This window comes from Rhinolophus sinicus, linkage group LG04, assembly GCF_036562045.2.
Source record: "Rhinolophus sinicus isolate RSC01 linkage group LG04, ASM3656204v1, whole genome shotgun sequence".
Classification (NCBI taxonomy): Eukaryota; Metazoa; Chordata; class Mammalia; order Chiroptera; family Rhinolophidae; genus Rhinolophus; species Rhinolophus sinicus.
In genome coordinates this window covers 136,219,330-136,246,809 of record NC_133754.1, presented here as the reverse complement: position 1 = coordinate 136,246,809, position 27,480 = coordinate 136,219,330, and the positions used below count along the sequence as shown (strand labels likewise).

Here is a 27,480-nt window from a genome sequence, read left to right as displayed (position 1 = left end):
GAGGCATCGCTACTTTCCCACTGGATCAGTCGTAGGTGAATGGAAAACCACCAGTAAGACAAGGAGGAGACCTTCCTTAGGTTCCTGAAACCATCTAATTCCAATATCCGTGAGAAGCGCCTTCTGAAGAGATGGTGGAATGGGTGTCAGGGAGATTACCCAGCTTTTACAAGGAGCAAGGAAACAAACACACCCACAGTGGTAGTTGTACTGTCTGTTTTATCTGATTAGAGCACTAAGCAAATACAATAAACTTTCATCTGCATCATTCTATACCCACAACAGACTATAACTATGTTTGCAGGAACACACACAAAATCTTCACAGTTGTGTGAGAGTTCCATTTATTCCCTCTGCTTTTCAAAGTTTCTGCAAAACTGTTGAAATTTTTAATATTTAAAATTTTATTTTTACATAAACAGAATACAGAAAACATTATTATAACTTAATACAAAGCAGAAGCAACTACAGCTATTTCCCCTCAACTCTGACATAGTTTACTTACCAGCAAGATCCTGGGAAGAAAGTGAGAGGGAAAGTAAAACCCAGCAACCCCAGTTTAAACCAGGTTCACCTCCAATTAGTTTGGAAGTAAGCGAGAAAATCAGCTGAGATGAGTCTATTATTTCTGAGTTCAAAATATGAATAAAATTAATTACTTGGCTCGAGTCTGGATGACAGCTATTGTCTGTGGGTGGCAACGAGGGTCAACAAAAAATTTCCTCCTCTTGTTGTGTCTGTTGAAAAGGAAAATCACATTTTAACATGAAGATTAAAGAAATAAGAGTACCTTCTAAGAATGCAAACCAAAGCTTGCACTTAGGGAAAGTCTAAGCATAGTATTGTGGATGGTGTGGGGGGGGCGGGGGCGGGAAGGTTCTCCAGAAGTAATCTCACAGGGTAATCTGATAATAAATTCTTAACTGGGCAGGTCACAGTGGGTAGTCATGCCCTAGGCATATAACTTCTTTAATAAAAGGTTTATCTTTGCCTTAAGATAAACCCACTGTTTCCTTGCATTTAAGTTAACACACCTTTGAAATAAGCCCTAACCACAAAAAAGTACATATCTTGTTAACTACCCTATAATCCAGTCTTCGCCTTGCTCCCCCGCCACCTTGCTTTTTCCCACCCCTGTGTAATCTTCCTTATAGTCCCTCCTTAATTTCAAATGCATAAAAGAAGCTGCAAACCTGTTATTCTCTGGAGCATTTGAGATCTTGCTCCGCAGCATGTCATCAGTTTGGTTCAAACAAACTCTTATAAAAATTCTCTACAGGTTTGGACGTTTCTTATGTCAACAGTATAAGAAAATACTGAGTCCTTAATGATTAATAATGACCATTACTGAATAGATTTCCACTGAAATACAATTCTCATTCCAGCACTATTTAGCAAAATCAGTGGTAGTGAATGGAAAAGAAGCGAGAAAGTGGATGAGGAAGAGATAGATGAAAATGAGTGAAACGCTCAGCATAATAACCAGGAGTGGGTAAGCAGCATTCCTTTGTAGCTGTCCATCCATGACAGGAGGAAGAGCCTAAACCCACCCTACAGGGCTACTTGGAAAGCAGAAGGGCCTGCGGCTGGAACTCAGAGGCCGCCGTAGCTGCTGAGCAAATTTGGGGCTCACCACCTCTCAAATCTGTGGAAGCCAAGGAAGAGACTTACTCGGGCATTCAAGGCTAGAGGCACAAAATCTCAGACAGATACACTATAAGGGTGGGCAGATTTCCCAACCAGATGACCGTCTACATGAGAATTCTACCAGGAAGGTAAGCTCAAATTACTCAGAAGGCAAAGAAGGAAGGAAGGTCAGGAACTGGAGAGTGATCGTTAACTTACTATACACCATGAACCAGCAATTCAAATTCTAGAAATGCATCCTCAGGAAATACCAAAACTTCTGACAAAGCAGGAAAAAGGCTGTCCCTTACCCTGACGGAATCTCAGGCTGGGCCTCTCACCTGTGGCACAGCTGCATTGCCTCTGCAGCCGCAGTCGCCTCATCCAGCAGGGATGCGTTGGCCATGTCCATGCCCGTAATGTCACACACCATGGTCTGGTAGTTCAGTAAGCTCTCCAGTCTCCCCTGGGACACCTCTGGCTGGTATGGAGTATACTGGGTGATCCTGTGAGGGACACAAAAGGCCATGTCCAAACTTTGACCCCACTATTCAGAAAAGTTCATGAAATGTCTTCACTTTAGAATTCAGTACCTGAAAATTAAGTGTACCTCTCTTGAGAGTTATATAATAGATCAGTAAGCTTCCCTTTTGGCCTCTGTAAGGAAGCTCAGAATTAAGTCACAGTAACAATATTATTCTTTGGGGATGATCAGGACTTACTTTCCTATCCCATTATTTTTTAATTTCACATTTCTATTTTAATAATCTTATTGCAGGGGAGGCCGGATGGCTCAGTTGGTTAGAGCGCGAGCTCTGAGCAACAGGGTTGCCGGTTCCATTCCCACATGGGCCAGTGAGCTGCGCCCTCCACAAATAGATTGAAGACAACGAGCTGCTGCTCAGCTTCCAGAAGGGCAGCCGGATAAGTCAGTTGGTTAGAGCACGAGCTCTCAACAACAAGGTGCCAGTTCAATTCCCACATGGGATGGTGGGCTGCGAACCCTGCAATTAAGATTGAAAATGGCGGCTGGACTTGGAGCTGAGCTGTGCCCTCCACAACTAGATTGAAGGACAATGACTTGGAGCTGATGGGCCCTGGAGAAACACACTATTCCCCAATAAAATTAAAATAATAATAATAATAATCTTATTGTATGTATGTGCTTTACTGTAAGCTGGTTTTTAATATCCACTTGAGCCTACTTATGATGACATAAACAGAAATTTTGCTTCCTATTATCTTTCTTTTGGCTAAAAAGCTCATTCCATTCACAGTTCACAATTGGAAAATAGCCAAGAATCTAATTTCTAATACTCAAAACTTGTTTTTCGGGAGGAAGAATATTTCTTTTATACTAACCAGAAGTTCTATGTGCTCCTAAAAAACGAATAGAGGTCTATTTAAGAATTCTCCCTATCTAGTTATTAAGAGTCTGTGTAAGTTACCTACATAGCTATCAAAAATCAAGGATAAAAATTATTAGAAGGCAGCATACACATGAATTCTAATCTTATAGCCTCCAGTTGTTAGCCAAAAATGTGTGTTTAGGTATATGAGGTTAACTCACTCAGTGCTTTCATCCTTTTTTTCATTCCTTCATTCATTCACTCATCCTACAAATATTTATCACACGCCTACTAAGTGCTGAGAACTACAATAGGTTCTGGTGACACATCATAAGCATGATGGATAACAGTCCCTGATCTCAAGGAGAATAGATTGTAATGAGGCAAAAGAGACAAATAAAATTATTTCAGAGTGATATTTTAAAGAAACAAAATAAGGTGATAGGATAGAGGGTGACTGTGGACTTATAATAGAGCTGCTATCTCTTCACCAAGAATCCATTCACTCTGCCCACCACCCACGTGGGTCAGACTGTGGACCATGCTCCTGCATGTGATTAAGTTGTTTCCTATCTCTTATTTTGTCCTTCCATGCCAGAAGAGTATTCAGACAAAGTTTTAGGTTCTTTTGTTTTGTTTTCATTTTTCCAAGCTTTTTGTTTTCTGATTATCTTTCATTTTTCCATTTTCCTTTCTCTCATGTTCTTGTAATCACATTCAGGATATTTCCATCCTTTTTTTCCCTTTTTTGAAGGCTTTGAAATCAATGTCTCTTCTTACCTTTCGTGGTTAGTGGGGTGGGGAAGCTTGCCTTACCAAGCAGTACAATGTGAAGACTGAAATAATTTTGCTGAAACTTTTATTGGGGGTGTGTGTGTGTGTATGTGTGTGTAACAGAGTACATTTTTGCTTCAGTTAACTCCTTTAACAGCCTGGCTTAGTAACTGTAATCACATTGCCAAATTCTAAGTGGGTGGTGAACTGGAATAAATGAGGCAGACAATACATGACGCAGACAAAGTAGGAAGGGAATCTGAGCAGAAATGGAGTCACACAAAAGGTATAGACAAGGGGCAATTGTGACCTCAGAGCAGATAAAACATTCACACACAGCAGGGCCACCATTGAGACATGTTTACGTTGCCTTGTAAACTTTCATTTTACTCGGAATCATTATTTGACATATGGAGTGATACACAAACTTGCACACATGCATGTACACACACACATACACATGTACCAGTTAGTCCATCTAATAAATGGGAAAGATTCAATATATCCATGATATTAATAGATATAGGATATACAATAGGAAGAGGAGTGATGCTCCAAAGAATCCATCACAACGCTGAATATAAAATTGAAAAATGAACAACAAACTGAGTATCCACTAGCAGGGGAATGATTAAATAAACTAGACAACTGCATGTAATACTATGCATTTATTGAAAATTATGTGTAAAAGAATGTTTCCTGATATGGAAGATGCTCATGATATATTAATTTTTAAAATTAAGTGTAAATACCATGAAACTATTTTTGTAAATTTGTAAAAACAAGTCAATGAAAATGTAAATGTAAACAGTGATTTTTCTTTGAGCAGTAAGATTAACCATATTTTTCCTTTTTTATTTTATGTTCTAAATGTTAAAGACATCAGCTACTATTTATTAACCATCTTCTATGTGTCAGGAACACATTCACAACCTTTCTCTGATTATCTTATCCATGGTCATTGTAAAAAGGTCAGGTAACAAGAAAAATAACATCACCCATAATTCCAAAACTCCAAGGGAACAACAGTAAACATTTTCATGCGTTTCTTTTCAGTCTTTTTCTCTTTTGTGATGGGCACACTCAAGTGTGCTGCCCATTTTTCTGTTGTCTTATCTGTCCCTTTTCTTCTTGACTTGTGATTTTTCATTATGCATTCTTTTTTTTCCCCTCCAGCTTTATAGAGTTATAATTGAAAAATAAAATTGTATATATGTAAAGTGAAGTGTGCAACATGATGATTTGGTATACATGTATTTTATGAAGTGATTACCACAATCAAGTTAATTGATTTCAGTCTCTTTCCTACATCATAATCATATGTATATTTAAAGTAAGATTACACTCTATAAAGTTTTGTATCATGATTTCTTTTTCCATTAACATTATTCCATGGGCAGTTCTAATAACTAAATATTATACAACATAATTTTCATTGTTATATGGTATTAAATCATTTTATTTATCGTAATTTATTTAAACTATATAGCACATTTGGAAATGGTAAAATCCAGCCCAAATGTTAGTTGTTTTAAAAAGTTGTTTTTGCTATTTTGGTCTTTTAAAAAAATTTTAAAGTAAACACTCATAGACTTCTCCCAAAGAATTTAATCACTGTTCTATTCAGATATTATTATTAGATATTTCTACTTGGAAACTATTTTTTCCTGGAAATTCATCACACCCCATGTCGTCTTCACATTTCCTGTTCTTCATCCAACTAGATCCCCAAACAAACTAGTCCCGCTTCCCGAATATTCTTATTCCTTCAAAGATACCACTATTCTACCAATTCTCAAGGAGTAAACTCTAGATTTTTTTTAGCCCCAAATAATAACCTATGGCCATTAGTCTTCCTTCTGACATCCCTTTAAAAGCAGTGCTTAAAATAGGAACTGATCGAATATTTGTGGTGCAAGTGTGTGTATTTGATTCTCCTGCTCAAAGGGGGCTGGCTTCCCATTACCTGCAGGAGAAAGCCCCAAACCTCCCAGGCATAGTCCGTCAGACCGGAGACCATGTCGTTCCTTCTATCACAGCCTTCGGGATTTAATTTTACCTCCCTCTCGCTCAGCGGTTCTCTCCTTGCTTGACCCTTTTATAAGTCCAAAGTTAGGCTGACGCTCATTAGCACTGTTAACTGTAGAGAGCTTCAGAATTGTTTTCTTGCAAAGATGACAAATAGATGAGCCCACTTCTTTTACTTGTAAACTTTTTTTATAATCTACAGGTTTTTACACTACGAAAATAAAACAGGCATTAACTGTCTTCAAAATCATCTATTAAAGGATTCTTAGCTTGGTGAGTCGCGATCCTGGAGATACCAAATAAAACTTCATTTTAGGAGAAAAATGCGTACACAAGGCCTGTCATCCTGCATCAAAGGGTTTAGTTGCCTCGTTAGGCAAAACATAGTGATTAAGAAAATGTGTCTGATCTGCAATGTCTATGTACCCACTGACTAGTTTACTCAACTGGTTTATGTTTCTAGGTGTATTTTAATATTAGAAAACAAAAAATATCTGCATATCCAAAAATGTATTTTGTCCCATTTAAATAGAATGCTTCATATATTCAACATGGCATTAACATTTCCTCCAAAATATTGAGTATTCTCTATGATTTTGGCTTTTGGATTCTCTATGATTGTGACTTTCTTTTGGAATTGAGAAAGAGGGAGGTAGTGGGGTGTTTTGCAGTAGAATAAACATTCATAAGATTCTCTCATTTTAATCCCAGTGCCAAAACTACACAAAAGAGAAATGGCCACAAAGAAAACGTAGATTTCTTTTTTATATTAATTACTGATGTTATCAGCATTCGAAAATTTGCAATGGAGGACCCCATAAAATAAATTCTAGACCTGTGGTAAATTTTCTTGTAAGAGCCCAAATGTTTGTATTCTTTCGAGGCTATGTTGTCCATTTATTTTCACCTCACGTTGCCGGAATTTGTTGGTTCCGTCTCTATGGAAACCATTCAGAAGGGTGATAATGTGAAATCTAGCACCCTTATGTGCACAGCTCTCCCTATCACTCACTGGCCAGGTGCTATAGCACCCTCTGGTCCAGATCCGCTTTCGGAGAACGGAAAGGAACAATATTTAAATGCGCCCAAAAACCAGGACTGAAAAGCAAAGAACAGCATTGTCTCCCTCTCAAATTGCTGGCAGCTCCTAAAGTAAATGAACACATCAGCTCACAGCCAGGAAGCAATATGGTGAATATTCTGTACAGCCAGCACGAATAAAGGCCAACTGGCCAGTATTCAGACAGCCATAATGCTGCAGCCCATTCATGTACTGTCGTAGCTTATTTTGTAGTAGGAAGAAAGACAGGCCATTTGCTTTTGAAACCAAACTTGGAGTTTACCATTCAAACTTTTACCAAACACCACAGTGGAAAGGAGCCCTCAACAGTGCACATAAATTCACACATATACCCAAAGCAGAAAAACTAGTTTTTTGATGGTTTTTCCCTCTTACTGATAAAGAAATGGAGCATATTGTAAGTAAAAGCTCTGGATGCAGATGGCAAGGCAGAAGTGATTATGCTAACAGATCTGGCTCCTGTCGTTATGGAACACTAATAACTCCATCTAGGACAAAACATTCTCACTTTCGCAGGAACACTTTTGCACTTATGCAAAAGCAGATGAAAGATGCAAAGGTGCTGTGCTCCCCCCCAGCCGAGCCTATGCCGTAAGGTAAAGCAACGCTTTGGTCCTCAGAACGACAGGTCTGGACTTGAGGCAGATGATGACGGGCTGTGCTGGTGGCCACACACACAGTCACTCACAGACTCAAACACACAGAAACCAGTTATGTTTGTGGGTGGTAAGAGGGAAAAGTGTAAGTTCACATGTCATAAGTAGTTGCCATAGCGTGCCTGATGCTAGGACTAAGAACACTTTGTACAAGGTTTAGAATTAAGGAGCGTGTCAGGTTTACTTTTCAAAATATCAAAGTTTGTATTCTTACATGGGTCTACATTTCTCTCTCCCCCTTTTATTTTAGAGGTGACTGTATTTTATTATTTTAGAGGTGACTGGATGTTTTAAAGCAGAATGAGGGAGGAGAAAGAGAATAAGCAGAGACTCAGTAGAGTCAGGGAAATGAGAAAGAACAAAAACCAGGAAGAAAGAGGCTGGTCATGGGGACCCATCGGGGTTTGCTAACTGATGTTCATAAAAGTTAGGCTCCTACCCTCCCAGAGGCTGGGAGACAAGTATGGTCTATACCTATCTTCAGGTATTGACTGGAACAAACAGTAAAAATTATGGCAGCTTAGAATTTTCTCAGACAGGCACGTATTTCTGTTTTTCACGTGAAAAATGAAGGACTCATGGATGTCTCAGTGGTCTGTCTTAGGATGGCAGGTGGAGAGATTCTCTTATGAGATAATTATATCACAGTGAGAATTCTGGTCACTCAGAATTGAAATTAATTCGGACAAAATCGTATTAAGTAAAACTTATTTTTTAAAAAGATGCAAAGTATTCAGTGAATGTTTAAGATTTATTGCTCTGGAGTATGCACTTGATATTTCAAAAGCTCATGTGGAGGGAGTTCCATGATTTCCCACAGGGAAGCCTACCTTCCCTTTACTAAAGTTGATTTTTTCTATATATGCTAACCTAAAAGACAATCTCTGCATCTTGCTATAAATGCTTTTCAATTGCAAAGGCGACCACTTATTCTGTCCTCATATAGTAACAGTCCTACTAGAAATTAAAATGACCTCATACTCTAACTAAAAAAAAAAATCACCTAAGAATTATCATCGCCTCTCCACACTTGGTTTCTATGCTGGAAATAAGTACACACATTCCTTTGGAAACTAAGGCATCAGCTGAAATAGTTTCAATTCAAAGATGCTGGCATATACAACAACTGATCCAAATACAAGGGAAAGAAAGGCCCAGGAGTCCTCATCTTTCCTCCTCCATGGTCAGACAATGTTTCCCAATGGGCAGAAGCAGCAGGTGCCCTGATCTGCTCCCAGGCACCTTTGGAGCCATGGCCTCTGCTTGTCAAAAATATCCAAGGTGTGCCTGACCACTGCAGTGTACACCTGAAGCTGAATAATAATAATTATATATATATATATAATATATATATATGGTTATGGTTATAATATATATATATGGTTATATATAATATATATATGCCAATATATAATAAGCTGAATAATAATAATAATATATATATATTGTTATATATATATATATGGTTATATATAATATATATATGGTTATATATAATATATATATATGCCAATATATATATATGGTTACAGGATGTGGAGTACAGCATAGGGAATAGAGTCAATGGAATTGTAACAGCTACATACATACAATGTCCTCTGAGAGATAGTAGATTGGGGGAGAGGGGTTTTCACTTTGTGAGGGGTGTAAATGTCTAACTAGTACATTGTTTTGTACAGCTGAAACTAATGAAAAATAAAAAGTGAAAGACAAATATATTTCAAAAAAAAAAAATGGTAAGGGCAGATGCAGGCAGGTTGGGGGGAAAAATATCCAAAGTATCTTCTTGTTTAGTATTGGAATGTGGACCTCTGTTACAATCTTTATATTATACAGCAAACAGCAATGTAAAATAGCCAAATAGCATGGAAGTGGACTTGGGAAGTTTTCCTCTAGTGAGGGAAAAACACTTTCAGTATTGTGCAATCAGTGGCAGCCAGAGCAGGCAGGTACAAAGACACACACACACACACACACACACACACACACACCCCTAAAGGACTGGGAATGAGTTACCTGATAGGTGATGTAAGAACTGAACAAGCAACTGAGCATGCACAGCTCAGCCCCTTCTTTATCGTTTCTGTAAGAGCCTGTTCACAGGATACACATGTTCTCTTTCTCTACAAAGTGCTAAGTAATAAAGCTGATGTTTTGATCTCCATTTACCTGACACTATGTCTTCTTTCTCAGTTGGTTGTGAATCTAGAACATTGACGGTGGAGTAGGATGGGAGAGACAATGGGTATTCCTAAATTCCTGACAGACAGCAATGGACCAAGATTCCGACTCACTGAATCAGACATAGCCTAAAATCCCAGTGTCTAAAGAATAAAGCCCTGAATCTGCCCTTCTGTAGGTTTGACATCTTGCTCAAATATGCTTACAAAGACAGAATAGACATTATCAGAGAGAGAAAGAGATTACTAGCATCCACAATTTAGAGCTCTAGAATGTTTTGTGAATTAAAGTGGAAAGACGCTTCTACTTCCTCTAGGTTTGAGGAAGAAAATTTCCCAAGCCAGAGAAAGCCAAAGCCAGGTAGGTTCCTGGAAGTTAGCAACAGCATGGGAGTGTAGGTGTCAGTGGATAATTTATGAGGCTCCCAGGGCAGGGGGGCGTGGGAGGATGGGGAGAATCATGCAAATTAAATCAGGGTTACTCCTGTTGTTAATCAAGTAATACATTACCATCCTGAGTTCTCCAGTAAGTTCCGCAAAATTGCCTGAGGCACTGAGCAGTTATAATAGCCCATGCCAATATACGATCTCCAGATCTGGTTTTTGCTGGAAATTGCACGTAGAGTTGCAAGGATTTCATTTTCACCTGATTGTAGGAAAGAGAAAAATGTTATAGAGAGAAAATGTCTCAAAAGAGAGCTCTAATTATAGTTTTAAACCCTCTTTTTGTTTGAATATTTATATACAGAGAACAGCCATGTGGAAAATATAAGAACCATCCCCCCACACACAACACTAAATATTGTGTGGAAATCTGAAGAAAAAAAATCCCCAAACAGCATTCAATTACTCCTCAAAGTTGGTTCCTCATAATTTTTTTAGCTCTTCTTTTTTTTTGGCTTTGTCAGAATTGCCCAGTTTTAACACTTGCCTCACTCCAGGTTTCTTTTGTCCCCTTTACATTTCTTTTGTATTTAAACCAAATAAAAATTCTGCTTTCTCTTAGTAAAATATTGTTTTCCCTTTTAAATTGTGTTATACCAACAGTTGATACAAGTCTTAAATAACACATGGTCTACATTTTTCTCTAAAATTGCTCTACTTCTAACACTTTATCCTTTGTGTCACTGAAAGAGCTACTTATTAAAAGCCCTTCATTAAAAAAAAAAAAAAAGCCCTTTACCCAACAATGTAAAATGTCAGTTGTAATAAAAGACCCACATGCAGTTTTAACCAGCATTCTCAGTAGGGCACTTAGGTAATTAGGTAGGAATTATACAAGTTTTTGGATGCAGGTGACATCCTATTTTGAGTCATTTGTATAACAACAAAACAGTAACAGCATGTGACATTTCTGAGTATTTATTCTATGCCAGGAATTGTACCAAATGCTTTTCATGCAGTTTAGGAAACAGACTTGAAGAGGATCACTCCCTAAAGCCACACCTCTTTAAAAGAAAGGGTAACAACTCAGTGTAACTTCAAATTCCATACTTTACCCACAGGACCAGGTTCACACCTGCTACATGTGTATCAGTTATACTGAAATACTTTCTAGATACAAGTGACCTTAGAGGGTTCTTCCTCTGCCCCTCTGCATATAGATAGAGCATGCTACTGAAATTTAACTGAGATTTAATGACTTGGGCAAACATCTGGCTCCTTTAAGATCTTCTTAAAGATTCACTTAAATCTTGGAATTGAGTGACTTTATTATTACAGATCAGAGAAAAATCTAAGTTCAGCAATCTCTAAAATGGCACACTGTCTAGGAAGATGCTTCATGTTGTTTTAACCCTACTGAACTCTATGTGAATATTATTCTCATTAATCCTTCTTTATCCTCAATGAAAACACTTTTACCTTCCACCCCACCCTCCCACTTCACATGCTTTCACAGGAAATAAATTCACAAGAGGTGTGCCATTTTGCCAGACTGGGTTAAGCAAAGAGGATAGTTCTGTACGTATCAGTTTGATGGGTAAATATAATCCAACTACATTATGATAATCTGGCCTCCTTCCACTGAAATTTTAGAAAACAAAAGTGAAAATGTCATAAACCAGTATCTGAGGAGAAATGCCAAGTACAGCATCCTTAGGAATAATCATGCAAGAAATCCCAAAATCATCTTAGGGCAGAGTGGTTGACAAGCCCAGTAGGAGGGGTGATTAATTAGTAGTTCATGGCAGGCATATGATTCAGCAAGACCAGCTTCAATTAAGATCCTGTGCAAGAGGGACAGGTCCCTGTTTCATATTATGTTATGAAGACAAAAGGTCCAGGTCTCACATGAGAACAGTCTGAAGGGCTTTGTCAAATCATAGAGTCATAGAGTATAAAATACTAAGATTTGGGCCGGCCAGGTGGCTCAGGCGGTTAGAGCTCCACGCTCCTAACTCTGAAGGCTGCCGGTTCGATTCCCACATGGGCCAGTGGGCTCTCAACCACAAGGTTGCCAGTTCAATTCCTCGAGTCCCCCAAGGAATGGTGGGCTCCGCCCCCTGCAACTAAGATTGAACACGGCACCTTGAGCTGAGCTGCCTCCCGGATGGCTCAGTTGGCTGGAGCACAGGCTCTCAACCACAAGGTGCCAGTTCAATTCCTCCAGTCCTGCAAGGGATGGTGGGCAGCGCCCCCTGCAATAAGATTGAACACAGCACCTTGAGCTGAGCTGTCACTGAGCTTCTGGATGGCTCAGTTGGTTGGAGTGCGTCCTCTTAACCACAAGGTTGCTGGTTCAACTCCCACAAGGGATGGTGGGCTGTGCCCCCTGCAACTAGCAACAGCAACTGGACCTAGAGCTGAGCTGTGCCCTCCACAACTAAGATTGAAAGGACAACAACTTGACTTGGAAAAAAGGCCTGGAAGTACACACTGTTCGCCAATAAAGTCCTGTTCCCTTTCCCCAATAAAATCTTTAAAAAAAAATACAAAGATTTTTTTTTTCTACACCATAGAAAAACAATTCTATTGGTAGTGTGGATATGTCAGAAAGGAGACCCTGAAAACAGGAAAATATGTAAGATACCAATACAATAGACCAGGATGGAGATGAGCAAAGGAGTATTGTGGGTTGAACTATGTCCTCAAAAAAAAATATTGAAGCCCTAACCCCAGGTACCTGTGAATGTGATCTTATTTGGAAATGGGTCTTTGCTGATGCAATCAAGTTAAGATGAAGTCATGCTATGTGAGGGTCAGCCCCAATTCAGTGACCGGCGTCCTTGTAAGAAAAGGGACATTTGGATACAGCACACATACAAGGAGAGCACCACGTGAGGACAGAAGCATGACAGAATCAATAAGCCTTGCTTCTCAAGCTTGACTTTTTTGTGTCATGACTTATTTTAGTGACTAAAAGGTTTTCATTTTAGTTATAAAATAAATAAGCCACAGGCATATAATCTACAGCATAGAGAAAATAGTCAATAATATTGTAATAACTTTGTAAGGTGACAAAGGGTTACTAGTCTTATTGTGGCGATCACTTTGTCAGGTATACAAATAAGTGCTGAATCAGTACGTTGTACACCTGAAACTAATATAATACTACATGTCAACTATATGTGAATAAAAAATAAATTTCAAAAAAAGCTTTTCATGGTTTCCCCTTAAAAAGTTAGACTGTGGCAAGTGAGTTTAATGGGAATTGCAGAAAGAGGAGCCACAGAGGCCCAAGGAGATGGCTACAGTGAACCCCCAGTACTGCCCTACTGTTCCTAAGATCTTCCCCCTGGAACCCTTTCAGCTAGAAACATCTGTATTTGGATTGATCTTTTTTATGCTTCTGGGTATTATCTATCATTAATTATTATGTTCTTCATTTGTGCCAATTGGCCTTTAAAAAATTTCAGAGGTTTCATTCAAGTGCATAAAACAAGTGGCTGTTACAAGGGGAATGCTGATATGTATCTGGAGACCCTAAACTCTCAACTAGAATGATGAAAGGATCTGATTTTCCCTTCTGCAAAAACCCATTTCTCTCATACCTCCCAGCAGGACTGTCCACGAAGGAAAGCGTCAACTACAGCCCAGTGCCCTTCCTCCTTCCTTCAGGAGCCTCCTGCCACCCAGGCCCTGGTCCTGCGCTGCCCATATGCCGCCTTCAATAGTGAAGAAGAGAAAACACCAACTCAGACCAGCCAGGAACCCACCGGCACCTTCCACATCAGTTCCAGGTCTCCAGATACACACCAGCATCCCTCACAGCTGCCACAATGTCTTACACACTTGAATGAAACACTTGAAAAAATTTAAAGGCCAATTAGCATAAAGAAAGAGCAAAATAGTTAAGTACAAATAAGACCCAGAAGCATAAAAATGGTCAAACTTGAGACACAGAAGTTCTAATCCTATAACACATATACTCTAGTCCCCACAGGACCAAACTTCCCAAGCAGCTGCAGGCTCTGCCCTTACCCAGCTTGGGGGTAATATGAATATTCCCTGACTGGCCCTCATCTTAGCCTGGTCTTTACAACCAATTTTATTTTACCTTCTACTGGGAACAAAGTGAGTTAATAGAATGAACAATTCTCTGTACACCAAGCTAATGGACACTGCTGAGCCATCAAGAGTAGGATGGGCACTTGGTCATGCTTCAGAAAGAGGGAATGGTGTGAAAAGCCTTTCCCATTCACTCGTCCATTGCTTATCATGACCAAACTTCCCGGCGAGAAGCCAAGACAGTCTGTGACTTAAAGAGCAGAGACTTAAGCTGCTTCTCACTATGATAAAATCAAGACCTCAGGTTTTACCAATCCCATATTATAAAAAAACATTTTCCAAACACACAACTTACTGTCTGAATTGTTTCAAGTGTTTGTTCACTGGACGCCATTTTTCATCCCCACTTAATGAAATCTCATTTTTGGCCCAGTTGGCAGAAGAGCCAACCCAGTGTATTTAGGAACCCAGAGTTTGAGTTACCATAATATGTTAAAAGATGCCAAGATCCAATGGACATGGAGAAAGGGAGAGAAGAGGGAAAAGTTTACAATCAAAGATCTACCTGTTGAATCTACCTGAAATGGAACATAGCAGAATCAGTCTCTAAGAGCAAATTTTGTGGGCATGATTGATCTAAACAGAAGCACAAATCCTAGCCATGCAATGTCCACCACTGTACTCCACCATACATTGAGGTCCTCTCTCCCTAGAAAACGAACTCCTTTCTAGAGAAAATAGTGTGGGATCCTGAATTCTAAAGTGACAGCCTTTTTTCCCCTCCCTAGTAAGAAAAGCATTTTTAAAAGGCAATTAATTGTGCCATCCAAACCCTAGGCAGCACATCCCAAGAAAAGCTGTGTGGACAAAGGGGAGAAAGGAGAGAGTTCAGATTTCCCCCAGAGCAAACCCCACAGCAGTGCACCTTCCTCACACTTGTCCTTCCAATTTGACAAAAAAAGTGTCCTCCTGAAAACGTGCCCAATGCCAGCACTTCTCTTCCTTAATGGGAACAACAATGAGACAGAATGAGAGAGCATCCATTAAAACACACTTGGAGACAACCTGTCATTCTCCAGATACCTGCCTGGCAAGCCTGGCAGGGCAGCCAGACGCTGTGTGTTATTGTGCAATCCCAGGCATGAAAATCCTCAGGCTATCCTTCAGGAATCTCAGCAGTTAAGTTATTTTCTAGTGTACAAAAACGACGGCTTCTGACCTTAGTTCTTTTTTTTTTGTTTTGACCTTATTTATTCTTCTGCCTCAAGCATTGCATAATGCCCTAGTCCTAATGTACCAAGAACAGAGTTCAGTGGCCTCGGCACCACTCCCTAAGAATCCGCAGGTGGGTCTCACTGTTCCAAATTCTCAGAATTCATAATAAACGCTTTCTCTTTACACATCAGAGCCTTTGCAACAGCGGCACCTGAAATAGCAAGGAGAGCATTGTACCAACTACTACACCAAATAAATCCTTTCTAACAGGAACAAGCCAATTTAGTTGTTAAATACTCCATGGACTGCTGGGCCTAGGTTTTAATTCTCCGTATATATGTATTTTGACAAGACCTGGAAAACTGTCATTAAAATGGACAGGCAAACTGTATGGGTCAAGATACCTGCTATACCTACCCAGACACACACACATATTCACATTGTTCCCCACCCTTAACCCACTACCCCAAACACACAATCCTATGAGTTGTTTTTTTACTCAATTATATGGAAAAATGTAGTCATGGTTTGCTTTTGCTTTTTTGACAATCTAAAAAAATTATGTCTAGTTCCCACAGAGAGTATATGTTATTCTGCCATTTATACTTTTTAAAAAAAAAATAAATATATACGCATATGCTGTATATTAACAGAATATCTCTAGGACGATTCTCAAGAGACTGCTAATTGGGAAGGAGTCTTGCTTTTCCCTGTATATCTTTTCGTGTTTTTTTAATTTAGGACAATGTGCTTATGCTACTTATTCAAAATTTTAAATTAAATTAAAAGGTTATGCCCAGAACAAAATCCTCCTTGTGAAATAGATGGGTACAGGTACCTGTCAGTCCCCACAGTGGCTGTCTGTCCAAACAGCATTTTCTGGACAGCCCAGCAGCACCCAACACAGAGCAGCCACTGAGCCAGCGTCAGCACCTCCCTCCCACTCCCTGCCCTGTGTGCTTGGCAAGATACTGGGAAAAGGTCTCCAAGGAAGTCATCAGGGCTGAAAACCAGCACACTCATATTTGAATTTTCCCAGAAAGGCCTTTTTCTGCCAGAGGCTTAAGGGGAAAGCTGGGACCAGAATGTGAGAGCAGAGCCTGCCTTGGCACATTTTCCTTGCTAACATGTGGACCTGTGGCTTCAAAGCTGCTCAGGAAAGCATGGGGTGGGGTTGAGGGTCTCAACCAAGAAAAACAGACCATGAATGATAGCATACATAAGGATTTTCTGATGAGTGGAAATCAGAATTTGCGTACCGATTCCTTCCTAATATGTAGCTAATCATCTGTAGCACCCCTGTCTCCCCCGTAACAGCCTGGCTTAAACTCACTTACACAGAGCATAAACTCTACTCCCTCATGTTTCCTCCTCCTGTAGAGGAAGGTTTCAAAACCAAAGTTTGTGACAATCACAGAATTTGTTCATTTCAGGAAGGCAAACCAATCCATAAGCTCTGGGTCGTGTAGAATAACGACATGGAAACTCTTTGAAATGACTTCAGGCCTGGCAGAGGGGCACCCACACCATGTGACAAGATGTGGTCAGGACCGCACCATGCATGCCTGACTTGGGGCTCTGACCCACCTCGCCCTAATCCTGCCAGGCTCTTCTCCGTTTTCTTGATCAGCCAATTCACACCCCACCTCATCCAACCCCTCATGCCCCTCAAGAGTTAGACCCCCTCTGACAGGCACCTCCTGCTGAAAGGAGCTGAGAGGCATGTCCAAGCTGTGTTTCTGGTGACTCCTTGGCTCCTTGGCTCCAAAAGAGTATACGGACCCTACAGCTCTTCCTGCTCTCCCAAAAGATGCACAGGTTCAAGATCTTTAGATCAGGGCTGGCCCGGTGGCTCAGGCGGTTAGAGCTCGGTGCTCCTAACTCCGTAAGGCTGCCGGTTCGATTCCCACATGGGCCAGCGGGCTCTCAACCACAAGGTTGCCGGTTCAACTCCTCCAGTCCCGACTCCTCCAGTCCCGCAAGGGATGGTGGGCTCGCTCCGCCCCCTGAACTAAAATTGAACACAGCACCTTGAGCTGAGCTGCCGCTGAGCTCCCAGATGGCTCAGTTGGTTGGAGCACAGGCTCTCAACCACAAGGTTGCCGGTTCGATTAAAAAAAAAAAGATCTTTAGATCAGCTGCAGGAAAACCAGAACAGCTCCCCATAGGGGGGAAGCAGGAACGAGAGGTGCCACATCTGTTATTTACTCCTTGAACTTGGGTCACACTTTCTGAGAGGTCTTCTCCACTGCCTCTCATTTTCTAGAGAAATGTACAGAGAAACATCAAAATTCATATTTATCCGGAACACCAGTTGACCTATGTAATCAGGTCAAATGGTCAGTTTGAAATGAGAATCAGGATAGAAGTCCTAGAGTATTTTGTTTTTCTTTTTTGCTTCCCTGTGGGTATGTTGTTATGGCCAGCAGAGCAAGAACAAAAAGGGAAGGATATGTTCTAAGAGTCCAACTCAAACAATTGAACATGCTTGCAGGAAAAAGATAATTTTTTATAGATCAAAAGAATAGGCATATGGAGAAATTTGTAGTCCATCCCAGAATCTCACGAATTATAGTCTTTATTTTGGCAGGGGCACAGCAGCTGCTAGGCACATAGTAGGTGCTCATAAAATACATGTGAATCAAGGTGCTGCAATGAAAATTCTCTTAAACTCCTACACACAGCTAGCTCAATATTCCCAATAACTCACCCTTCACAGAATCCATGATGACAAATCAATGCACAAATTGTTCTCTCATCCCTAAAAGCATGGGCTTCAGAGAAACATTTATAAATGGAAACTTGAAGCTATTAAGCAAGTTCTGTGAAATAATGCAGTGCCTACAATAATTTCAGATTTTCCAAAATGTTGTTTTCTCGTGGCTTAATCAATTAGTACATCGATGATATAGACTATGAGAATTCTTACTAAAATTCCCAGTTTGCATTTTTATAAAAATAACTTGGGTTCAATAAGTAAAACAAACCTGAGCAGTCAAAACGCGATCAGTTATTCACACATCACATGATGGTGACTTATTGAATTCAGGCTCAGTGCCATTTGGTGAGGTGGAAAGAATACAGAAAGAATAGAGTTGGAACACAGACCCACCCACAAGCAGCTCACAACCTCTGCAGTCTAGCGCCCACCCCAAAGCTCCTAAATCGATACCAATATAAGCAGCTCGGGCCCCCACTCCAGTCTCATAAGGTGGTCACTGAGCTTCCATACCAGTAGCCTGACAGGACTGTCTCACCTCTCTCCCACCCCAACTGGCCTGTGCTGACTAGTGGCCCTTGAAGGCCTTGGGCTCTTGACGTTGCCAATCCTCAACCTCCACTAAATTCAGTCACCACCTTTTTCTCTGTTCCTGCTCCCAAGTCACTAAATGATGCTGGGGTGATGGGATCCTAACAGACCTTACAATTCAAGCCATTCAGTCACAGCAGGTCCTCCATGCAGATTGATCTAGGTTCTTCACTACCCAGATTTCACAATAGCTCTTCTGGAACTTTTCCTCTTTCCTCTAACGATCAGTCTCACCCTTCTTGCCTCTCACTCAGATCATCAGACAGGCAGCCCCTCAACTCCTCACACCTCAGAGTGTCTTTATGTCTTCAAGTGGATTTTCTTCCTTCCCTCTTATCCCTAAGACCCAGAATACAACACTTAAGTCTACAACCCCCCTGCCTGAAAATTGATCATCCAGCCTTTTGGATTACTTCATCTCAGATTGCTCTGTCTCCCTCCTTTTACATGCTCCATTTCCAAACATCCTGGCTTCCACTTTCTTCCCCATACTCCACGCCTAGGAAATTTCATTCATTCCCATGAATTCATTCAGCAGACTCTCTACAACTGCAACTCCATCCTTATCTCTCTCTCAAGCTCTAGACTCATATTTCCAACTATTGCTTCAACTTTTCCAAATGTGTGTTCCACAAGCACCTCACACTCAATTCTGCTCAAACAAGATTCATGATCTCGCCTTCCCCCAGAATGCTCTGCTTCTGTTTCCTCTCTGATGACAATATTATCATCACCTCAAGATACTCAGCCTAGAATGTGACTGACAGCCCCACCTGTGACCCTCTGATCAACCACCACATTTGAACCAAAACCATATTTCCCACAGGCTCCCAATCAATAACTAAGCCAAGCAGAGAACTACTGCCAACCCATTTCTGCAAGATGGGGGACTTCTCTCATTGCAACTTTGGCTCGAAAACTCCCATTCGGACTGACCAAACTTTCTTAGATATGTGCTACAGTCTAAGACGCTTCCTACCCCTTCCATCTGTCTCCCCTTCCACCAGGGTCAGAACTGCGTCAACAGTCTTCTCCTGCTCCCACCACCAATAAATTTCTTGTATATCTAATGTCATCTTGGTGACTGCTTCCTGCTAGACCTGAACTAATGCATTCAACATCTCACTTTTAAACTCTCCAGCAATCTCACAGCTCATCTCCTTGCCACTGATCTCAGAGGCACTCTGTAAAAACACATGTTGAATCATGTCACTTCCCTCTGTAAAAACTGGTAATGTCTCATAACACAGAGGAAAACAAATCCCTTATCAGGGCTCTGAGCCCTCCATACTTTGCTTTTCATGCCTCTCTGCAGCCTAGTGTTTTACACATGTAGTCCACTCACCATACCTCAGATAACCATGTTATGTGCACACTTCCATGACTCTGCTCATGCCATAACCTCATTCAAAAGTCATCTTATTTGCACACCTGTAGAGCTTTTGCTATTGTCTCCCTACCAGTTGTAACCTACACTCAGGGATCATATTTTTATCATTCTTTATCTCCTGATTCTTGTACCCTCAGTGCCTAAAACACTATCTTATCTTCCATAGGAGCATCTTACTAAATGAGGAATGAATGAAAGCAGATGGAGGAAGCTGTAGAAATAGATTTGGTAATAGTAGCTTATAACTCAATGGTGACAAAAGTAAGTAAGCTAGGGCATTGAGTGTATGGACAATGGTCCTATGTACCTTAATAGTCCTCAAGGGTAACATTATATTTACAATACAGTTTAATTCATTTCATTTTGATGGCAATAAATATTTTTTAAAGTTAGATAAAATTCAGTAGAATTTAACATAAGAAGTGTGTGTTTGAATGAATGTGGTAGTTAAAAAATGTATCTGTCTGCAAAGGATATTTAGGGCAGTGAAACTATTCTGTATGATACTATAAAGGTGGATATATGTCATTATATATTTGTCCAAACCAATAGAATGTACAACACCAAGAGTGAATGTAATTACATCCTAAGGTAATCTATGGACTTTGGGTGATAATTATGTCAATGTAGGTTCTGTGATGGCTAATGCATTCTGTGCTGGGAGGGTGACCTACCCCAGTTCCACAGGGACAGAAGCTCCTGTGCTCAGGATCCTTCCAGACCATGCCCTACGTACCTACAAATAGACAGTGGCCAGACCATATATAACCATAGAATTTTCATCCACACCCTGCAGCAACCTACTCAGAAGATCAACCCCCTTACCTACAATAAACCACCCCAGAAGCAAGCCTTCTATAAGTTAGATTTGCAGAAAGCCAGATTGCTATCTTCAGTGACAATCCAGGAACCTGCACAATAACTTCTGTAGCAATTGACCCAAATGGCCAGAACTTGATAAATAACTGATAGCTTCCTTAATTTTGGTCCCTGCTTCCAATTTAGGACCAACCAGATAAAGCCAAATGTACCCCCATAACCAATCACATAGGAAGCCTTGCTTCTAGTTAGCCTACCTACAGCTTGTGCATGCCAACAGCTTCCAAAGAGGTAATACCTGAAGCCTTTCCTTTATTCCACTGTAAGCCTTTACCACTCCTTTGCCAAAACAAAAGCTAATTCCTCCAGCAAGTTCAGAATAAATAGTGTTTGCTTTCCTCATTTGGTTGGTCTTTGTTTATATCCACAATTGCATAAAGAAAATCCACTAGAATCACCTTAAAGATGAAATAATAATTCATTTAAGCTGGAAACTGGAGGAGCCAGATGGCCAAGGGAAAGCCTTGTCACAGACTGAGGAGTCTAAAGGCAGGACCTGATGACACACATCATCTGACTGGAAGACAACGGACATCCTCAGCCTGGAGAACAGCTGCCCTATCTAGGTGTCCTTGGGCTCAGTTCAGAAGCGTACCCAACTCCACTGGGTGACAGAGTTACCACCTGCAGCTGCATTACACAATACCCCTTCCCTCTGCTCACTGCCCTACATTAACCATTTATTAAAAATCACTCTAGGTGATACAGCTTAGAACACTGAGTTCTACCAAGTCCATCAAAAGTCTCATTCTAACAGCTTAGCTGCTCAGTTCTGTTGACCAGTTTGAACATTAGGAAGTTTAGCTTCTCCTCTCTCTTGCTAAGCATGCTCACAATAAGCAAAGTGCAATTTTGTGTAAACTTTAAACCCTGCAGCTTCTGTGAAATTATGGGCTAGTTCAGTCTTGTTAATTTGAGATGACTTCCCTGAAAATAGCATACGGTGAGGCATACCATACCTAAAAGTGACGGGCTTCAACTTTAAAATACTTTTAAATTTTGTATTTATTACAAAACGAAAACATAGCTGTTGTAGAAAATCTAGAAAAAGCAAAGTAACAAAAAGAAAGCTAAAACCATCCAGCGTGGCACCATCCAGAGAAACAAATGTTCCCACTGACATATATCCTTCTAATCTTTTTTCCTTTGTGTATATATGTGGATGAGGGAGTGAGGATTCACTTAATAGGATGAAACCAATAGGGTTTTGAACTGAGTAGTTTTGCCTGTTTCTCTGAAGTATGACTTACTGAGAAGTCACCTGATAATCAAGGTATTCTTCCAAGGAACCTCCTTAAAGTGTCCAAGGTGATGGGAAACGACCTGCCTGACAGATGAGCCATGTGAGGCCATTCTGTCCTGTACATGCTGGTCCCTATGCCTGCAGCAGCCTCCCCGAGCTTTGTCCAACAGAGTATCACTACTTAGCCTGCAATACCCTGGTCCTGCACCATGGCTGCCGCGGTGTGTTCCTGTACGGGTGCTCTTAGCATGCTGCTGTGTGTCCACTAGGGCAGTGGGCAAATGGCAGTGATTCCAGTGTGACTGGATTTGTGCACATCTGTAAACTGGATACTTCAGAAGAGCCAGGACAGGAGTTTTCTGCTTCGTACATCCACCCCCTTGCAGAGGACACAATGAAGATAGTGTAGACCGGTGGTTGGAGTGTGGACACTGCAGTCGGACTACCTGGGTTGAATTCTTTTTTTTTTTTTTTAAGTTTCGTGCCTGGGTTGAATTGTCTTCCCCAGTTACCAGCTGTGACCTTAGGCAAGTTACATATCTTCTGTTTGCCATGGTTTCTTCATCTTTAAAACAGAGGTGATAATGGTACTTACCTCATAGGGTTGTAATAAGGATAAAATTAATACTTGAAAAGTACTTTATAAAATGCCCAGTACATGGTAAACATGATATAAACTCTTGAAATTATTAAGTTCTGCATAAGAACTGACCCAAGTATCTACATGCTGCTTAAAGTTAGTTCTCACAATCTGTTTACTCAGCTATGAGGGCAATGAAGACTCGTATGACTAACTAGCTCTTACTAGTTTTCTCTGTACGTGGTAAACAAATATTTGGTCCAGAATTCCTCTCTGACTGCAACAGAGCACAGGCATTCACATGAAAGTTTGATAACTCTGCCCATTATTAAATGGAAATGCTAGTACTGGAGGTTACCCGTACCTATTTGCTCTCCCTATGTGGAGAACATTAACCAACCATGACATCTGCCCCCTTCAGAGTAAAACATTGATGCCTCCCTGATGCATTCTGCCCCGACCCCACCCCTAGCTCACTCTTTCCTGGAGAGCCAGTCCACTTCAGGGCAAGGGTGGGGACGCCTGACTGCAATCCTTTGTGTTACCTCAGACTAACCAGATGGAACCAGCCCCAAATCTCAGAAGCCACTAGGTTATAAGTTTACATTTAAGTTGCAAATTACTTAGCTGGAGCACTCTTTCAAGGAGGGAGGGAGAAGGCGAAGGAAGGAGTGAGGGAGGGAGGGAGGGAGGGAGAGAAGGAGGGAGGGAGGGAAAGAAGGAGGGGGGGGAGAGAGAGAGAGAGAGAGAGAGAGAAAATGTTAATTCCCCGATGTTCAAATTGTTCAGCTGGAAACAAGGAGCTGAACTAACAAAGGATAGACAATTTTTCTGACATATTTCCTAGGCACTAATGCTCTTAAAGAACATGTTATTTTAAATTACATGGTAAAAAGGGCTGACCTAAACGTTCTCTGACTTTGAAAGTCTCAGGAAGGCACCGACTTGTTCAAATATTCACCTAAGTCTTGCTCGAAAAATATACAACTATTCCCTCTTTAAACATCCAATGAACCAGGATTCTGATTTCTTCAAATTGAAATAGATAAGGCTCCAGCTATTCCTAGGTCTCAGCAAGTTCAACGGAACAAAATGTGCAGATTTTCTTCTATGGGCAAGGCCCCCGCCATCGGGTGAACTGGCTCAGATTTGAAGCAAACAATGGGAGCAGTCGTCTGCATAGCTTGAGTTACACTCGCCAGCAGGAGGTGGACCAGCTTCATACTTCAAGTTGTCTACTTTAAAACAAAATAAAGCTTGCCTTCCATATATCCTCTCTGTCCTAAAACCTAAAACAAGACAAAGACCGACTTCTCTTCAGTTGACTCCTTAAGTAAAAGAGGTTATTGCATCTCTATGATTCAAAACCAGATAACTCCATGAGAATTCTTTCTGGTTTAAAAAGGGGGGAGGGGAGAATTCTTCAGTTCTGCCTGTCCCCTTGACTCGCGCTTTCCTGTCTCAGTCCTGGAAGACCTCTGAAAGGCAGTCTTCAGACCATTAAAAACATTTTAAACATAAAAGAAAATTCTAATAAAGTGTATGAGTAAACTAAGCTCTCTGAACCAAGCATTAATCTTATTTATTCTCTATAAAAATCATCATTCAGACTTGAAAAGTACTGTTGCCTTTCAGTAGGGGACTGAGAAGTGGGGCACGTGTTTGTACACCGCCTTTGCTGGCACCTCCAGAACCCTCAGAGAAAGACCTAGCGAGGCGCTGCACGGACTCCACCCGAGGGTACAAAATGGACTTCTCTTCGAACTATATATTCCACCCTCTTCCGCCCCTTGAGGTCCCCTCATCTGTTTTATTTTAAGAAACATATTCATTCCCCGTCCTGAGCAATCCTAACCCAGAGCTGGAGTTTCATAAACCATAGAAGACAAATAGGCCAGAGCAAGCGGCGTCTAAGGAGCCCTCCCGGCCACTTACAAACAGGGTCTTCCATTTTCAAGGGTCTTTTCAAACGGATGCTGGCAGGGACCGTCTTCTCCATCAGTTCATCAACGCTCTATAATTAAAAACGCAAGGCCGTGAACACGAAAGAGAGTAAAGTGCTTCGTTCAGAGTGAAGAGTCACCTGTGTTTTGCATATACAAAGGCGTATGGGAACCTCATTTAAATCGCCTAATTGGGTTTCTTTCTTTTTTCCCCCTTTCCTTCTCTTGTTTTTTAAAGAAAGGAACAACTTTGAGCAAACTAGAAATCACTTGGAGAAAAGAAAATTATGAAGCGGGGTAGTGATTCAGCCACTCAGGGTTGGATTTCAATTGGCAACTGGAGATAATCGGATAAACCACGAGGTCCTCCTCTCTCAAAGTTCGAGCTCAAACGCAGGGCAAGTTGGGTTAAAAAACAAAGGGTTTTGATGCGCGGAGAGCGAGTGGAGGGGAAAGTACGCGGGCGGGAGAAAGCTAGGGCACGGGGATCGAGCGCGCGAGCTCGATTCCACGCCAGGGCCCAGGACCGCGACGCGGGTCCGACGCGGGTCCCACGCGGTGCGAAGCAGAGCTCCCAGCTGGGGTGTGGGCGGCACTGCCAGGACCCGGGCGGGGCGGGGTGAAGCCCGGAGGGCCGGGTGGGGGTGGGGGTGGGGGTGGGGGTCCTTACCGCCAGCCCCAAGGCCTGTAGCATATCCCTCTGGTCTTTGTCCCCAGGTCCGATGTGCCTCCGAGCGAAGTCGTCGTGTCTGGGCAGGAGGCGTTCGAGGAGGCGCGAGGCCCCAGCCCCGCCGCTGTCCCCAACCCCGCCGCTGTCCCCACCACCGCTACTGCTGTCGCGGCTCCGCGGCGCCGAATGCTGCCCCGCGCTGCCAACCAGGCGGCGGCCGCCCCTGACTCCACAGCCCAGACGCAGCCCCCAGGCCTTGGCGCACGTCTGCATGGTCGCAGCCACAGGACCCTGCCCCGGCCTGCGAGACTCAGTTGCGCTCTCGGCGTCTCTCTGGTCGCGGTCCCCCGGGGTGGCAGCTGCCTCCGGCCTGGAGCCCCTTCCACAGGACGACCGGTGCGACAGATGGATGGATGCTCCGGCGCGATGAATGGGTGCCGCGCTCAGCCTGGACACGCGCGCAAAGTTGTTGCTCCACGCAAGGCACCTGCTCCGCACACTTTAAGTGTCGCCCTGGAGGCGGGCGTTGGGATGGGGCCAGCAAACGCTCGGCCAATAGGAGTGAACGGAGGGGCGGGGGACGGACAGACCCCACCCCGCCCCCTCTCCCTACCCCCTTCTTGGGGGCCCCACAGAGTCCTGCTGCTCCCGGCATCCTCAGTTACTCCTACTCCATCTCTGGCTGAAGCAGAGGCCAGGGCGCACCCTGCGCGGGAGGCCAGTCTGGGACCTCACCGGTGCGGGATCCGGGTGGACCGCGGTGGGCGAAGTTCCTGGGGGACTCAGCCGAGATGGAAGATGATTCTGACCGGGAGGCCAGACACTTTGAGTTGGTTCGACTCCATTCATTAATTTTGGAATATCTTTCCGTCATACCTCATGGTAACCAATATGAGCAGATCAAAGTTCTTTTATAGTTGTAGGATTGTGAGAAAGTTACTCAACCTCTGAGCTTTAGTTTTCACATCTCACGGAGCTGAATTTAAAAAGAGATTATACGAACGTTGAAAACACTGCCATAACAATAGGCTTGAACTATGCCGCGCGCTTTTGCGCTCTCTCTCTCTTTCTGTGTGTGTGATATTAAGGTATACATTTTGCACTATCATCTCAGTTGGAAAATTTATACCTAGATATTTTGTAAAGCTAAGCTTTCTAGCTATTTCTTGAGATTTTTATCAAGACAATGAACTTTTAAAATTCCAATTGTCCTTCCAATATGAGGAAGAGAGAAAAATGTTCTGAAGTCATCAGAACATTACTTGTACTTAGACTAGGGAAAAAGAGAATCTGTCCTCTTTCTCCACTAAGCTTCCTCCTTCACTCCTGCTCTGCACACTGGGCTCTCTAACTGACAAGCACAGAGACTAGTGGAGAGGCAGAAAAGTATAACAAAAACGGTAGGCAAGATGTGGGTGTATGACAGGCAGGGTGAGTGGTGAGCTAGAAGGGCTGGATTGAATGTCTGAACAGTTTTCATCCACTTGGAATTGAAATTACAGCCTTCATAACAGTTGGGAGATACTCTCATTGCTAGATGCCATGTGGGGGAAGCAATATGTATTTATCCCCATTACTGTCTATGCTCTTTCTATGCATCACAGGGACTAGAAGCCAGAGAACTATAATTCCCAGATTCCTTTAGCTCCAGCGTTCTGGGTGTTATTAGTCTTTTGTCAACAAGATACACTTGTATAAGAACTGGAACATAGAGTAAAAGCAGAAAGAGCTATCTAATGCATATTGGCACTGGAGGGTTTCTGTGTAGGTGTGGGTTCTAGACCAAGGAAGAAGGAATATAATACTGAAATCATTGATATGTTTGTAGCAGCAGAGATTGTGGATTTAGTGTATTAGCTCAATCAGCCAGGAGTTGCTCTAAGGATTTGATGAGCTGGTTGACTGAAACCAGACTCAACAATGGCCTTCATTAAATTAGGTACTAAGTTAAGATGCTAGTACTTTCTTGGTATAATAGAGAAGGAAGGATCTCTCTTTCTTGGTAAGATAGAAATATTGGAATGAACTCATCATGTGCAACATACTCTTCAACCCTCTCAGTGTGTCCCTCAGGAAGGCACAGAGGACACTTCACATTAACACTGAG

At 41.9% G+C, this 27,480-nt stretch overlaps 1 protein-coding gene across 1 annotated transcript in view; it reads right to left on the bottom strand.

Moving 5' to 3' along the window:
- GLDC (glycine decarboxylase) overlaps positions 1–26,187 on the bottom strand; it is a 74,567-nt gene extending 48,380 nt beyond the window's left edge. Inside the window, exons 1-5 of the mRNA XM_019727139.2 lie at positions 25,374–26,187; positions 24,696–24,774; positions 10,205–10,340; positions 1,968–2,132; positions 660–737 (exon numbers count right to left, since the gene is read on the bottom strand). Of these exons, the coding sequence (XP_019582698.2) occupies positions 660–737; positions 1,968–2,132; positions 10,205–10,340; positions 24,696–24,774; positions 25,374–25,646 (731 nt within the window). The 5' untranslated portion in view covers positions 25,647–26,187. The remainder of the gene's footprint in view (positions 1–659; positions 738–1,967; positions 2,133–10,204; positions 10,341–24,695; positions 24,775–25,373) is intronic.
- Between the last annotated feature and the right edge of the window lie 1,293 nt (positions 26,188–27,480).